This window comes from Phaenicophaeus curvirostris, chromosome 18, assembly GCF_032191515.1.
Source record: "Phaenicophaeus curvirostris isolate KB17595 chromosome 18, BPBGC_Pcur_1.0, whole genome shotgun sequence".
NCBI lineage: Eukaryota > Metazoa > Chordata > Aves > Cuculiformes > Cuculidae > Phaenicophaeus > Phaenicophaeus curvirostris.
In genome coordinates this window covers 8,032,191-8,045,193 of record NC_091409.1, presented here as the reverse complement: position 1 = coordinate 8,045,193, position 13,003 = coordinate 8,032,191, and the positions used below count along the sequence as shown (strand labels likewise).

Below are 13,003 nucleotides of genomic sequence, written 5' to 3'. Positions count from 1 at the left end.
CCTCTGCTCCTCCACCTCTCCCTCCTCTTCTCCTCCACCTCTCCCTCCTCTGCTCCTCCACCTCTCCCTCCTCTGCTCCTCCACCTCTCCTTCCTCTGCTCCTCCACCTCTCCCTCCTCTGCTCCTCCACCTCTCCCTCCTCTGCTCCTCCACCTCTCCCTCCTCTGCTCCTCCACCTCTCCCTCCTCTGCTCCTCCACCTCTCCCTCCTCTGCTCCCTCCTTGGCCGCTGCCGTGGGTCACACCTGCTCTGGGGCTGGGGGTCTTCCCCCCTGGAAGCTCTTACGCGTGTCGGGGCGATGAAGCATCAGGAGCGTGGTCACTTTTCCATCAGGGAGCCTGTTCGCCAGCACTCTGAGACTCTGCTCCTGTTGCTGAGCTGGAGCCTCTCTCGGAGGACGAACGACTTGGGAAGCAGATGGGAAAGCTCAGCCTTTCATAACGCTCCTCAACCATCTCTTTCTCTTTCTCTTTAGAGCTGGACGGTGGGATCGGTGCTGCTGCTACGAAGAGGAGCTACAACCCAGCCACTGTCCCCAGCGCCAGCCTCCAAGGAGCCCACTCTGTCTCTCCAGGCTTCTGATTACGGCACTCGGAAGCGCTCGCTGCTATGTTATCCTGCCACGTGCCAAATCCAAGGCATTCATCCAAGGTAACGTAGCGTCTGCTGCTAAAACAGAGCGTGTGTGCTTTGGAGCGGAAAGGGAGGATAAACAACACTCTGGATTCTTTGGTCCTGTACTGAGTACCTGGGTTTCCAAAAACATTCGGAGTTCACATGGAGCATCCTGATATTTGCTAGTTTGGAAAACTTTCCTTCTGCTTCTTGATACACAGTGGTGAGGGGTGAAAAGAGGAGGAGAACGTGCTCGAGCTGCTTTTAGTACCAAAGGAGAGGGATGGGGTGGTGAAGGTGCCACAAAATGGGTTTGAGAAGCATCATTTGGGAAGGATGCTCTGCCACCTGGGGTAGCAAGTGGAGGGCGATGGGGAGGCTGGAGGGGCAGGGGCTGGTTCCCAGAGCCAGTGTTGCTTTGCCCCTGGGGCTGGAGAGCGTGAGGTGGGACAATAACTTCTTGCATCCACAACACTGACAAATTCTGTAACCCAGCAGCTACGTTTGTCGCTGCTGCCTCTGCAAGAGGACGACCTAAGGGCTCTTTGCGCTGTCTTTGCTGCAGTGGATGTCTGCCTCTCTCCTCCTTTTCCTGGCTGAGGTCGGCTTCAGCTCCCCACCCACCTACCGATGGAAAGATGCTGTGACGAACGAGAAGCTCACCTGCCAGCAGTGCCCGCCGGGGACCTTTGTGGCACAGCACTGCACCAGGGACAGACAGACTGAGTGCCGGCCCTGCCCCGATTTGCACTACACGCAGTACTGGAACTACCTGGAGAAGTGCCGGTACTGTAATGTCATCTGCGCTGAGAGGCAGGTGGAGGTGCAGCAGTGCAATTCCACCCGCAACCGCGTCTGCCAGTGCCAGGAGGGCTACTACTCGGAGATGGAGTTCTGCATCAAGCACTCTGAGTGCCCGCCGGGCTCCGGCATCGAGAAACTGGGTAAGTACCCTAACCGGGTGGCTGTGGCAGTGGGATGTGTGCTTGCGAGGCTTTTGTCACAACCCAAAATCTCCAATGGTTCTAAAAATCGAGGAGAAATACAGCAGCCGATGATTGCCCGGCGCCTGACTGACTCCCTTTCTCTCCCCAGCCCAGTTGCCATCCCTGCTGGCGCCTGAAACTACTTATGGATTCTCATCCAACGAGGCATTTCTTTGGTTTTCCCCTACTTTTTGCTTTGAAAGCCTTTGGAATCCCCCGGTGCCAGGCTGAGATGGGGCACAGCAATCCTGGTTCCCTCCTTCACCTGCCGCAGCAGGCAGAGTTGGCTGGGATTCACCCATCCCGGAGCACCATCTCGCCCTGCTGGGGCTTTCCGCTGGTAGAAAGCTCCGAGCAGCTTCTGCTCCTCTGCCAGCTCCCTCCTCCTTGCAGGCAGGGAGCCAGGGAGCTGGGAATGCTAATTGTCTGGGCTGAGAAGTGCTGCTAATGATGCAAGAGCAGGGCTGGTGAATGCACGTAGCTCTGGGGCTGGGTTTTGTAGTTTTTATTGAGAGGTTTGCAGAGGCTGCATTTAAAACGTGAAATGGGAACATGGACGTGTTCCAAAACAGTAAACCCAGCCTTGTATCGATTCACATCTGGGTGAGATTCAAGAGTCCGAGACTCTGTCCCCAGTGAGATGTAAATAAGAGATTTCAGGGGTTTTGCTTTCCCGCTGTTGCCTCAGCTCGACCCTGCCTGGACCCCTGGTTTCCTTCATTTGCGTAAGTGCAAACCTTCTGAAAATAGAAGCTGCCTACAAGCAGGTTTCCCTCTCTCCCCTGAATCACTGGGGACTGGGCTCTGCCTGGAAACCACAGCTGGGTAGCAGAAAACCGCGTGGGCAGCATCAGCAAAACCAGCATTGTCTCACTTCGTGCTTTGAATTGGGGAGGCTTTTGAAGTCCTTCCATGCATGGCACCGAAGAACTCCAGGCTCCCCAGCCAGATAAAATCCTTGTTGTCTTCAGCTGGTGTTTCAGGCTGAGGTTCAGGGTTTAATTTTTCTCTGGGAGCACAGTAACGCAGCCAAAGGTGAGTCTGCAAACAACACAGCGGGGAGGCTCTTTGAAAGGAAGCATCAAATTTGGCTGTAGGGTGAGGAGCCACGTGAGCAAGGTCGTTTTGAGGAAAGGATTTCTTGTATGGGGAATGATGGCAGCTCAGCGCAGACATCTGAAGCCCACAGCAAGGACCGAGCACCCAGCGTGGGTGGGCAGAGCCCCGGGATGCGGGTGCTTATGTTGGATGGGGACAACGTGGACCCTGTCGTTGCAGAGCTGGGGCTCAGGGCTGTGGGCAGAGCTCGCTGGTTTTCGAGCTGGATGAGTGCCTAAAGTGGGTTGTGCCAAGGTAGAAGCTGTGTTCTTAACCAGGTAAACGATGAGGAGAAGAAAAAGGCTGTGAAATTTGCTCCCATCAGGGCTGTTCCCTCCTGTCCCAGCAAACATGCAAGAAACCCTTGTGCACTCTTGCTCACGTGGCTTCATCCCTGTGGAACGGTGACGGGTCTGGCTCCGAGCCCGGGTGGAAACTGCAGCGCTGCAGAAACAAGCAGAGCTTTCACCTCGATGACTTTCACTTTTACTTGGCTGGGAGCCTCCTGGCTCTGCCACAAGTCAAAGGGCTGGTTTGGCACTCAGCTTACCCATCGGTGTCTCCCAGGTGGTCCTTTTCAGTAGCCGATGAGATCTCCTCTTGTGGCTGGAGGTCGGTGATGATTTGTCAGCACATCTTGAATGCTTTGGCTTGGGAAGTGGGTGGGAAAATCCCAGCTGTTTGACCTACAAGCAGATACACGCTTCCCGAGGGATCCAAAACATCAGCCCCAAGTTCGAATGGTGTCTGGAGCTCTTTGCTGTGGCAGCACCAGCCCCAGCTCCCATCCCTGCTCCCTTGCCAGCTCGTCAGCACAAAGGAGCGTGGCCGGGCAGAAGGCTGATGGTCCCTTTGCCTCCCCACGTGCAGGTACCCCCTTTGAGAACACCAAGTGCCGCCCCTGTCCCCGTGGCTTCTTCTCTTCCTCCAACTCCACCAAGCCGTGCCAGCCTCACCAGGACTGTGAGAAGCAGGGGAAGGTGACCAACGTGCAGGGCAACCAGTACCACGACACCCTCTGCACCTCCTGCAGGCTGGGGAGAAGCAACAGCACGCAGGGACCAGGTGAGCTGCAGCTCCGTGGGGTGGGGAACACCAGGACCACGATGCTGCCAGGGCAGCAGCAAACTGCCTGGTGGCTTCTTTCTGCTTTGATGCAAAATCATAGAATCACCAGGTTGGAAAAGACCCACCGGATCATTGAGTCCAGCCATTCCTATCAAATTCCTATCAAAATGAGGTGAAATAGCTTGCAGCAGTATGGAGCGATCTGTAGTTAATAGTAATTATGGATAAAATATAGGCTCTCTGCCTTTCTCCCCCTCCAAGATCAGTCGTGCAGGGCAGGGACAGGGTATGGGGCTTAAGCAAAGGCCACTGCTCAGCCAGAGCCTGAGCAGGCTCCTTGCTTAGCAAGAACCAAGAGCTGGCAGTGAAATCCTGCCGTTCCTTGCCAGGAACTGGGATAACTGGGGATGCCGGGGCACGAGGACGGTTTTGGGTTTGGTGATACCCCATGGCTGGAAGTCATGTAAATGGACATGGTGTGAAGGGCTTGGTTTGGTTCCTGCCGTGCCTCCTGCACCCTCCAGGCTTTCAGCCTGTTTTCCAGAAAGCCTTTATTGCAGCTGCAGCCTTGTCTCGTGGAGGTTGAATGGAGCAGAGTCAAAGTTCCTCAGAGCTGAACCCCTGACCTTCCAAAAAAGCCCGTCACAGCGCCATAGAACAGCCCAGGCTGGAAGGGACTTTGAAATCTTATCTGGTCCAACCTTTCATGGGAAAGGGAGCCTGGATAAGATTATCCAGCACCCTGTCCAACCATGTCCTGAAAACCTCCTGCGACAGGGACTCCTCTGCATCTCTGGGGAAATCATCCCAGTGATTGACTCTTCTCACAATAAGACATTAATTGGCTCCATCAGCATGTGAGAGGAGCTCCTGCCTTTTCCTCCTCTCCTGGCACCGCCAGCGTGGGGCATTTCTCCTTCTAAAGCCTGACTCACACTCTGAGCTCCATGCCAGGAGCATGATCCCGCTGGGGAGAGGAGCTGGAAAGCTCTGTCGTCAGTGGAACGAGGTGCCGAGCAGGGGAGGGCGGTCAGGTGAGAGTGGAGTCAGCAGCGTGTGTGCTGCTGCTCATTGAGCAACGGCACCCGCGGCCACACCAGCCCTTCATCTATTAATAGAGCGTGCGGAGGCCGGTGAGCAATGGGAGCCGAGGGGTATTTTTATCTCTGGTTTGTCATTATTGCACTCGGGAGGCACGTGGGTTCCTGCTCTCCTCCCTGCCGCTACAGCAATCGCAGGAGCAATTCCATATAAACCTTGATTCTGCAGGAGAGCCAGAAAGCCAGGGAGCCCGACCCATCCCGCTATAATCAGTGAAACCGTTCCCAGTTTACAAGGACACAAAACTGGGCCGGTCTCTCCTCGATTGAGTAATCGTTTGGCCTTGATCTCTTGGAAATTCTTAGCGATTGCACTCACGCTGGATGCTCTCCAGCAGCGCTTTAACCACCTGGGACCAGGGCTGTCCCAAAGCCCTGCTGGGGGCTGCACCCGGGGCTCGTCCTGCCCCAAGAGATAAAAACCTGTGTGGGAAAACAGAAACTTTCAGGACAAGTAATACGTAAATGCTTACTGCGATTACTTCAGCTTTTCTGGAGTTTCCCTCTTCCTGCAGAGAGGAGGATGGGAAAGGTGTATTTGCTTTTATTAAAGTTACAGGAACCTCTCGGTGTTGTTTCCCAGCCATCCCGCAGCAGTTGGGGCTCTGCTGGGAACCTCACCCTGTGGCCGGGCTGGAGCCAGCCTTCCCGGTGATGTCCGTGATGTCACGTTTGGTGCTTGCCTCCTTCTTCCTTCCAACCTCATTTTTTCCATTTGTTAAATGCTTATTCCGACTTGCTTGTTCCACCGCGTCGCTGCCAGCAGCGTGAGGCAGCTCCCTCCTCCTTCCCCCTGGATTTAGGCAAAGGGTGAGCTGCTGCACCCTCAGGAAGGGACTCACGCTCCTTCTGCACTCACGTGCGTGGGTGGATGGTCCCCAGCTTGTGTTCACAGCTCTACAGGGCTGCACCAGCTAAGATACCTTCCCAGATCTGGAAGATGGATTGTGAGTGGTGGGTTTCCCTGCAGGGCTCACTGGGCTGGATCCCTGGTCCGAGCTGCAGCTGGACTTGATGATCCGGTGGGTCTCTTCCAACCTGGTGATTCTATGGAGAGCCGTGCCCGGGTGAGGGCGATGCTATAGAATCACAGAGTGGTTTGGGTTGGAAGGGGTATTTAAACATCACCTCGTCCAAGCCCCTTGCAATGAGCAGGGGCATCTTCAGCTCAATCAGGTTGCTCGGAGCCCCATCCAACCTGACCTGGGATGTTTCCAGAGATGGGACATCCACCATCTCTCTGGACAGACGTCCACGGAGAGGCTTGGTAGGGCCACGATCTGCTTTCCCAGCATCCCGTGGCCACTTTCCCTCTAACCTCTGGGCTGTTTTCTCCCACCAGCTCTAGCAGACGATGACTGTGAGCAAGCCATGATAGACTTTGTGGCGTACCAGAACATTCCTGTCAGAAAGCTGAAGCGCCTGCAGCAAATCCTGGAGCGCTCGCCGAAGAAACAGGCACTGGGAAACAGGGTGGCCATCCAGGAGAAGTTCAGAGCTTTCCTCACCCACCTGAAAGAGGGACGCTCCGAGGTCACCAAGGAGCTGCTGGACGCGCTGCGAGCTGCCAAGCTGCACTCCATCGAGGAGAAGGTCCGCGAGCGCTTCCTCCTCCACTGAGAACACGAACTGAACTTTTTGGGTGGTTTTTGGTTAGGTTTCTCCTCAGTGGCTTCATTAATTTATTAATCATTCCCAACCTTACTTGAAATGCAGTTAGAGGTGAGCGATGGGTCCGAGCTGAGGCGTGCGGTGGGTCCCACCAGGCATGAGGCTCTCGGAGCTCCCTGGGCGCTGGCTGCTGCTTTTCCAGCCCTCAGCAAAGGTCAATATTTTATCAGAAGAGAATCATGCAGCCAGCAGCATTTTCTTCTGGGGAAGAACCCAACTCCTCCTTTTTAGAAAGCTGTCTGGCTTTGTTTTTAAACTCTGTGGGTTTGGTTTTATTGGGTTTTTTTGGTTATATAACAGTGTTCCCCGCAGAGGATTCACTGGCATTTGTTGTGCTTTGTTCTGAGGAAGGAGTTTCCCCGATGAGGGACACACTGGGTGTAGGATGCCCTGAAGTCACTGGTACGGTCAACTTTAAATTTATTTCCAAACTTCCTGGTTTTATATTGTGTATGGAAGTTGTTTTCCAAAGGAAGAAACCAAAGAAGTTATTTTATTATATGATTCTGTCACCGGAGTCCTTTCCTAGTCTCCTTTGGAGGAGAGAGGGGGTGGTGTGAGTCCCAGCCCATCATCTTCTCCCTCTGCTTGCCCTTATCTGCTTTTTGCACATGCTTCACGCCACAGTCTCGCCACATCCCTGATCCGTGTGGCACAACAGCTCACGGAGAGCAGCGAAGTGGGATACTGGTGGGGCACAGCCTGTCTGCGGTGGGATTTGCTGCTGCTGCAGCATGGTTTAGTGTTTGATAGGAACGGTTGGACTCGATGATCCAGTGGGTCTCTTCCAACCTGGTGATTCTATGATTCAGTTGGGGTGAAGCTCACATCCCTTGGGTCAACCCAACCGTGTCACCCTGAGCCCCAGGTCTGTCCCCAAACCCAACCAGGTGCTGAGGTGGGTGAAGAGGCTCTGCCAGCCCCGCACGTGCCCTGGAGCGTCTCTGCTGGCTGCCCGCGGGGCTTTCTGAAGCCTGGCAGATGCCACTTGGGGAAGTCAACAAGATGCCCTCTGGGGGCATTTTCCAGCCTGTAGCAATGATGACACAGAACCTGCATCTTCTGCCTTGCATGAGTTTGCTTCTTTTTTTAGCTGACTAATTGCCAGTAGTTTGTGGTTCAAAAGAGGAATATTTCCCCCCAGCAAGGAGCTGAAACTTGTGCTCCGTGGAAGTGCCCCCGCACTTCCCCCTGCCCGGAAGGCTGACAGAACTGAGCACCAGAGGGGATTTTAACCTCCTCTTGGTGCCCACAGACACATCGTAGGCTCTTCCTGCTGCAATAACTAGCTCTTCAGCCGTAGCAGGCTGGATGAATGGGGCTGCTCCAGAGGGTAGTGCTGGTCTTTTCGCTGATCCTTACTTCTCCAGCGTCCCTGGCTATCTGCTTGCATCTGCCTAGTGCTGCGAGCTTGCAACTGGGGACCCCAGACTTGCAACCGGCTCCCCCAGTTCTGGGGACAAAGCAGTTTAGTGATTCTGATGTTGCTCCAGGTCAGGGACAAAGACAAGCAAATGGCTGAAAAGCAGTGGAGACCCCTCTCTCGCACCTCTGCACTGAGCCAGCACTGCTCCCTGCAACCCCTTCACAGCTTTGCCAAGCCTGGCCTTGCAATCCCACAGAAGAGGCTGTGCAGGAGCCCCTGCTGCCCTTTCCAATGCTCAGTTATCACCACGTCTAATCTCTGCCCTGCTGAGCTGCTTTATTCCAGCGGGCTGCAGCTCAGTCCCCGAGCGTGACGTGCTCCATGTCCCTAGGCAGCAGCCGAGCGCCGGTGGCACAGCCCAAGAGCAGCTGGGGCAGGAGAGGAGAAGGGTTTCCATCACAGCGCTGTGAGAAATGAAGCACTGCTGCAGCGCGATGCTTTCTGCCGAGGCAGAGGGCAAAGCAGGACACAAGAGCAGTAGGCTTGACGGCTGGAGCAGCCGGAGCCTCCGGTGTTGGCTGTGGCTTCTCCAGGGATTCCTGTCCTGCTGCACCACGGCGAGGTCTGACAGCGCTAAGGCTTTGGTGTCCTTGGTCCAAAGGAGAAGGGGAATAGAGGGTTGTCATTGGGAAACCACTTCCCATTCTTTGTCCACACCACCCTGGCTCCTTGAAACACGTATTGACCGTCCCCTTCTTGAGGCGGCGAGGGAGCCTTTTTCCCAGGCTCTGCGGTTTTGTGTGGGTGATGGGGGATGCACCCGAGTGACTCTGCACAGTGGGAATTCTTCTTCCCAACAAGCCTGAGTCAACGTGAGCCTGGCTCCCACTGGATCCGTAAGTGGCCTAGAGAGAAGTGGGGAAGATGTTCCAGGTGAGTCAGAACTGGTGCTAAGTGGCCTAAAATGGCCTGTGTGGGCTAGCAGGGGTGAGGAACGGCACTGCCGACCCCACCAAAGCGTGAGCGATGTCAGAGCCCGGCAGCTGATAAAGACACGCAGGGCAATGATCACCCACCCTCCCAGCTGGGCTCATCCTGGCCAGGAGGAGAGCCCAGACAACACCTTTTCTGTGGATGCCAGCACAGAGGGGAGGTGCTGGAGGGGTTTATTTGGCACTGTGAGTGCTCTGTCTCATCTGGACATCAGCTTGCACAGAGCCTTTGTCCCACCACATTGAGCGAATGCAGGTGATGCTTTTGTAGCCTTCATAGAATCATAGAATCACCAGGTTGGAAAAGACCCACCCAATCATTGAGTCCAACCATTCCTCTCAAACACTAAACCATGTCCCTCAGCACCTTGTTCACCCGTCCCTTAAACCCCTCCAGGGAAGGTGATTCAACCCCCTCCCTGGGCAGCCTCTGCCAGTGCCCAATGACCCTTTCCGTGAAAAATTTTTTCCTAATGTCCATCCTAAACCTCCCCTGGTGGAGCTTGAGGAGCCTTGCTCCCATCTAAAGGTTTGCAGGAGTTTACGTCCCACCTCTGCAATGCTGAGGGGTCAAACACCCCCGTGTGTAGGTGCTGCAGGAGCGAGGAGAGCCACCCAGCTCCATCCTGTCCTCCTCTCCTGAGAGGCAAAGCCCTGCTGAGCCGGGTGGCCCTCCCAGCACTGAGCATGGATCAGCCAAGCCTGACAATGGGCACCTGTGACCCTTGTGCCCGACTGCAAGCGAGCTCAGCCCTCGGCTCCCTTGAGTGGGAGAAGATGGTCAAATAACTGGGGATCGCCCAGCCGGTGTTGGATGAGCTCAGCGCTGCCGCGCTCCCCACCACCGGCCAGTGCAGCCGGGACCGAGGGTCTGGGACGGCAGGTGATGCCCTGCGCCATCCGGCAGCTCCCAAGGTCAGTGCCACCGGTGTCACTCGCTCTTCTAGGATGTCTCGTGAGCACCCAAGTGTTGTTCATCTTGTTCTGCCAAGGAGGTTGTGACCTGGTGGTGGCTTGGTGTGCGTTTGGCTGTTGGGGCAGGTTGCGGCGTCCCTGTGGAAGCTTTCCAGGCAGGCGAGTTCTGGGCACTGGAGCTGTTTACAGGCTGTTTATCGGCAGTGCCAGACCTCTCCCAAGGTCTCCTGCTGCCATAGGCTCCACTCCCCCGAGCCTGGTCTCCCCATATCAGAATTTCTGCACAGTGGTTTCATCTCGTGTGAGCTCACAAACAATGTGACAGCGGGGGATCTTTCTGGTAAATATTGACATTTATAACAGTGTCCAAATATTCCAGCATGTGAGCCCTGCTCAGTTTCCAGGAAACGGCTTTGCTGGAAAAGCCTCCCTGAGCGTCCTACGGTGCTGATCCCAGCCTCACCAGCCTCCCCTGCTCCACTCCCACCACCTTGTGCTCAGACCAGCCTCAGGTTGTTCAGCTTGGAGAAAAGAAGGCTCCGAGGAGACCTTAGAGCAACTTCCAGTATGGAAAGGGGCTCCAGAAAAGCTGGGGTGGAACTTTTTCCAAGGGCCTGGAGTGATAGGATACGGGGGAATGGTTCTAAATTGAAAGGGGGAAGATTTAGATTAGACATAGGAAGAAATTCTTCATTATGAGGGCACGGAGGCCCTGGTCCAGGTTGCTCAGAGCAGTGGTGGCTGCCCCATCCCTGGAGGGGTTCAAGGCCAGGTTGGATGGGGCTGGGAGCCCCTGATCCAGTGGGAGGTGTCCCTGCCCATGGCAGAGGGTGGAACTGGATGGGCTTTGAGGTCCCTTCCAACCCAACCCTTTCCATGATTCTATGATAACTTTAATGAGTTGAAAAGGTGAAATAACTTAAGAGGCTAAAAACCCCTTTTGGTTTTCACTGAAGTTTCTAAAGCCTGTTGAGAGAAGAGGAACTGTCAGCAGCGTGAGCTTCTTCCTCATATTTAAATAACTGTTTTCCTTATAAACTGTAGCTAAGGACAAGTACGTGGTAACATTTAAACGCGGTTGTAGCTCTCTCCCAGAGATGACTCAGATATTTACTACAGAAGACAATTTCCCAAATCTTAGGTGCTCTACATAAACCCCCAAGCCCACGCTGTTCCGAGTTGGGTTTCCCTGTATCACCCTTCGCCGTTGAATACTTCGAGCTGCCAAAACCGCCCCCTAAGCCCGTGTTTAGTCCAACGTCGCGGGCACGGCCGCGTGTTCCGCCTGTGCCACCAGGTCTCTCGCTGCAGCCAGGTGTGGGGATGACTCAGGGTGGCAGCGGCTGCTGCAGCCTCCGAAACCGCCGTGGCAGGAGCCAACTTGCTCCCCGCGAGAGCGGCCAGGACACGTTCTGCATGAACGCCACAAGAGAACGGCAAGGGCTGGCCTGGCTCCAGAGGGCTGGAAATGGGATTAGGTGAATGATTAAATGTTAAAGGAGTCAGCGGGAGTTTTTCTAGTGAGTTCATGGAGCTGGCTCACGTCTGACGTCACGAAGCAGGAGAGCAGGAGCTGTGGAGGAAACCGAGGGAGTATTTTTCAGGGTGTGCAGAGGGATGTGGAGGGGATGTGACCTTGTAATCCTGCTTGTCAACATCCTTGGCTCGGGGGTTACAACCTAGTCACGAAACAGAGAACTTCACTCTTCTGTCTGCAGACTTTCCCATGTTTCTGTTTTGCCAGAGGTGAATCTTCTCCCCCTCCCTTGGTGCTCCAGACACTGTGGGACTTGGGGAGTGCTAACACACCCCAAACCTGTTCAAGTCCACCCATCGCTATTACAAAGAGGCACCAATTTTATCTCCTTTTGAAGCACGCAGGTTTTCTCCTTCTGACTGCAATCCCTGTGCTGCGTGCCCAGCCTGTCCCTGCTGAGACGCCCTCCTCGCTGCTGCCCGTGTCATTTCTGCAGCGACCCAACCGCGGGACCGAGCTCCTCCGGTGCCAGCACCCTCCGGCTGCGCCGGGGAAGCAGAGGGGAGGCTGTGGAAGTTGGGCTGTCTCCAACTTTGACAGGAATGGTTGGACTCGATGATCCAGTGGGTCTCTTCCAACCTGGTTATTCTATGATTCTATGAAAAGCAGAAGAGGGAGGTGGCTGAGGGTGCAGGACAAACCGACCTGGGCTCAGCTCAGAGATGCCTGAACTGGGGGCCAGAGAATGTGACCTGAGAGAGGACCCCGGGAAACGGGGAAGCAGGGAAACAGGGGCCGTGATGCCAGGATAAAGCCGCTGCCACAAACCCACCTGGTACCGCAGCACCGGTGATGCTGCCCGGCCAGACCCAGACCTGCTGTGACACAGGACTGGTTTGCACTCACACTGCTGTTCTCCAGTCCTCCTTTGCTGCAGGAGTTCGTCCTACACGTTTATTTCTGCTTGAGCCTCCCATGGCTTTCAGGGAGCGAAGTCCCAAAACAAGGAGGAGAAGTTGCATCCCCTTTTTACCTGCTCAGGTACCACCAGCCTCGGTCCCACCTGTTGGACCAGGCAGGTGCTTTTTCTCCCACAGGGTTTCACCCTCATTCCCTGCCCTCTTTTCTACCCCTCCTCAGTTTGTAATTTCTGTTCTCTTCTGTGTTCAAGGAGCTGCCTGAGAGCAAAGAGGAGGCACAGCAGGTGTGACCAGTTCCCAGCTAGGGCTGGTGAGACACCGGGGAACAGAGAAGCCAGGAGCGAGCAGACCAGGTGAGGAGATGGGACAAGAGCTCTTGGGCTGAGTGTGGTTCATAACCATGGATCTGCACACCTCCAGAGCTGGGTGAAATGTTGCCTCCTAACCACTGTTCCTCACCTTTCTTTTAACGAAATGGGAGTTTTTGCCTCGTGTCAATCAAAACCAGAACGTGACCAATACGAAAATGTAAAAACCTTAATGAAAGACAGTCATGAAAAAGCAACTTTGATTTGTTTATATTATTCCTAGCACAGAAACCCAAAGACTTTGACAGCCTGAAGACCCTGAAAGAGCTGCTGAAGGGTCCCCACTTCAAAGCCACGGCTGCTCCCCCAGCCCCATCCTGCCCGGCCACAAAGGCCTCTCTTTCCCCCTTGGAAAAATGAGATCAGCTTTCTAGGTTCCACATTTCTGAAGTGTTTGCAGCAAGCGTGTTCCAAAAAAAAAAAAAAA

At 54.8% G+C, this 13,003-nt stretch overlaps 1 protein-coding gene across 1 annotated transcript; it reads left to right on the top strand.

Annotated features, from left to right (window-relative positions):
• Positions 1-457: 457 nt before the first annotated feature.
• On the top strand, positions 458-7,039 carry TNFRSF6B (TNF receptor superfamily member 6b). Its single transcript, XM_069871575.1, has 4 exons — positions 458-651; positions 1,181-1,559; positions 3,570-3,764; positions 6,210-7,039. Exons 1-4 carry the CDS (start codon positions 610-612, stop codon positions 6,485-6,487), a joined length of 894 nt encoding a protein of 297 aa, XP_069727676.1. The 5' UTR covers positions 458-609; the 3' UTR covers positions 6,488-7,039.
• Positions 7,040-13,003: the final 5,964 nt, after the last annotated feature.

Bases quoted from the DNA above. Each gene is read 5' to 3' on its own strand.
- TNFRSF6B (XM_069871575.1), top strand. From the start codon at position 610: ATGTTATCCTGCCACGTGCCAAATCCAAGGCATTCATCCAAG. The intron at 1,560-3,569 runs GTAAGTACCCTA...CCCCACGTGCAG, and splicing joins CTCCGGCATCGAGAAACTGG to GTACCCCCTTTGAGAACACC. The intron at 3,765-6,209 runs GTGAGCTGCAGC...TTCTCCCACCAG, and splicing joins CAACAGCACGCAGGGACCAG to CTCTAGCAGACGATGACTGT.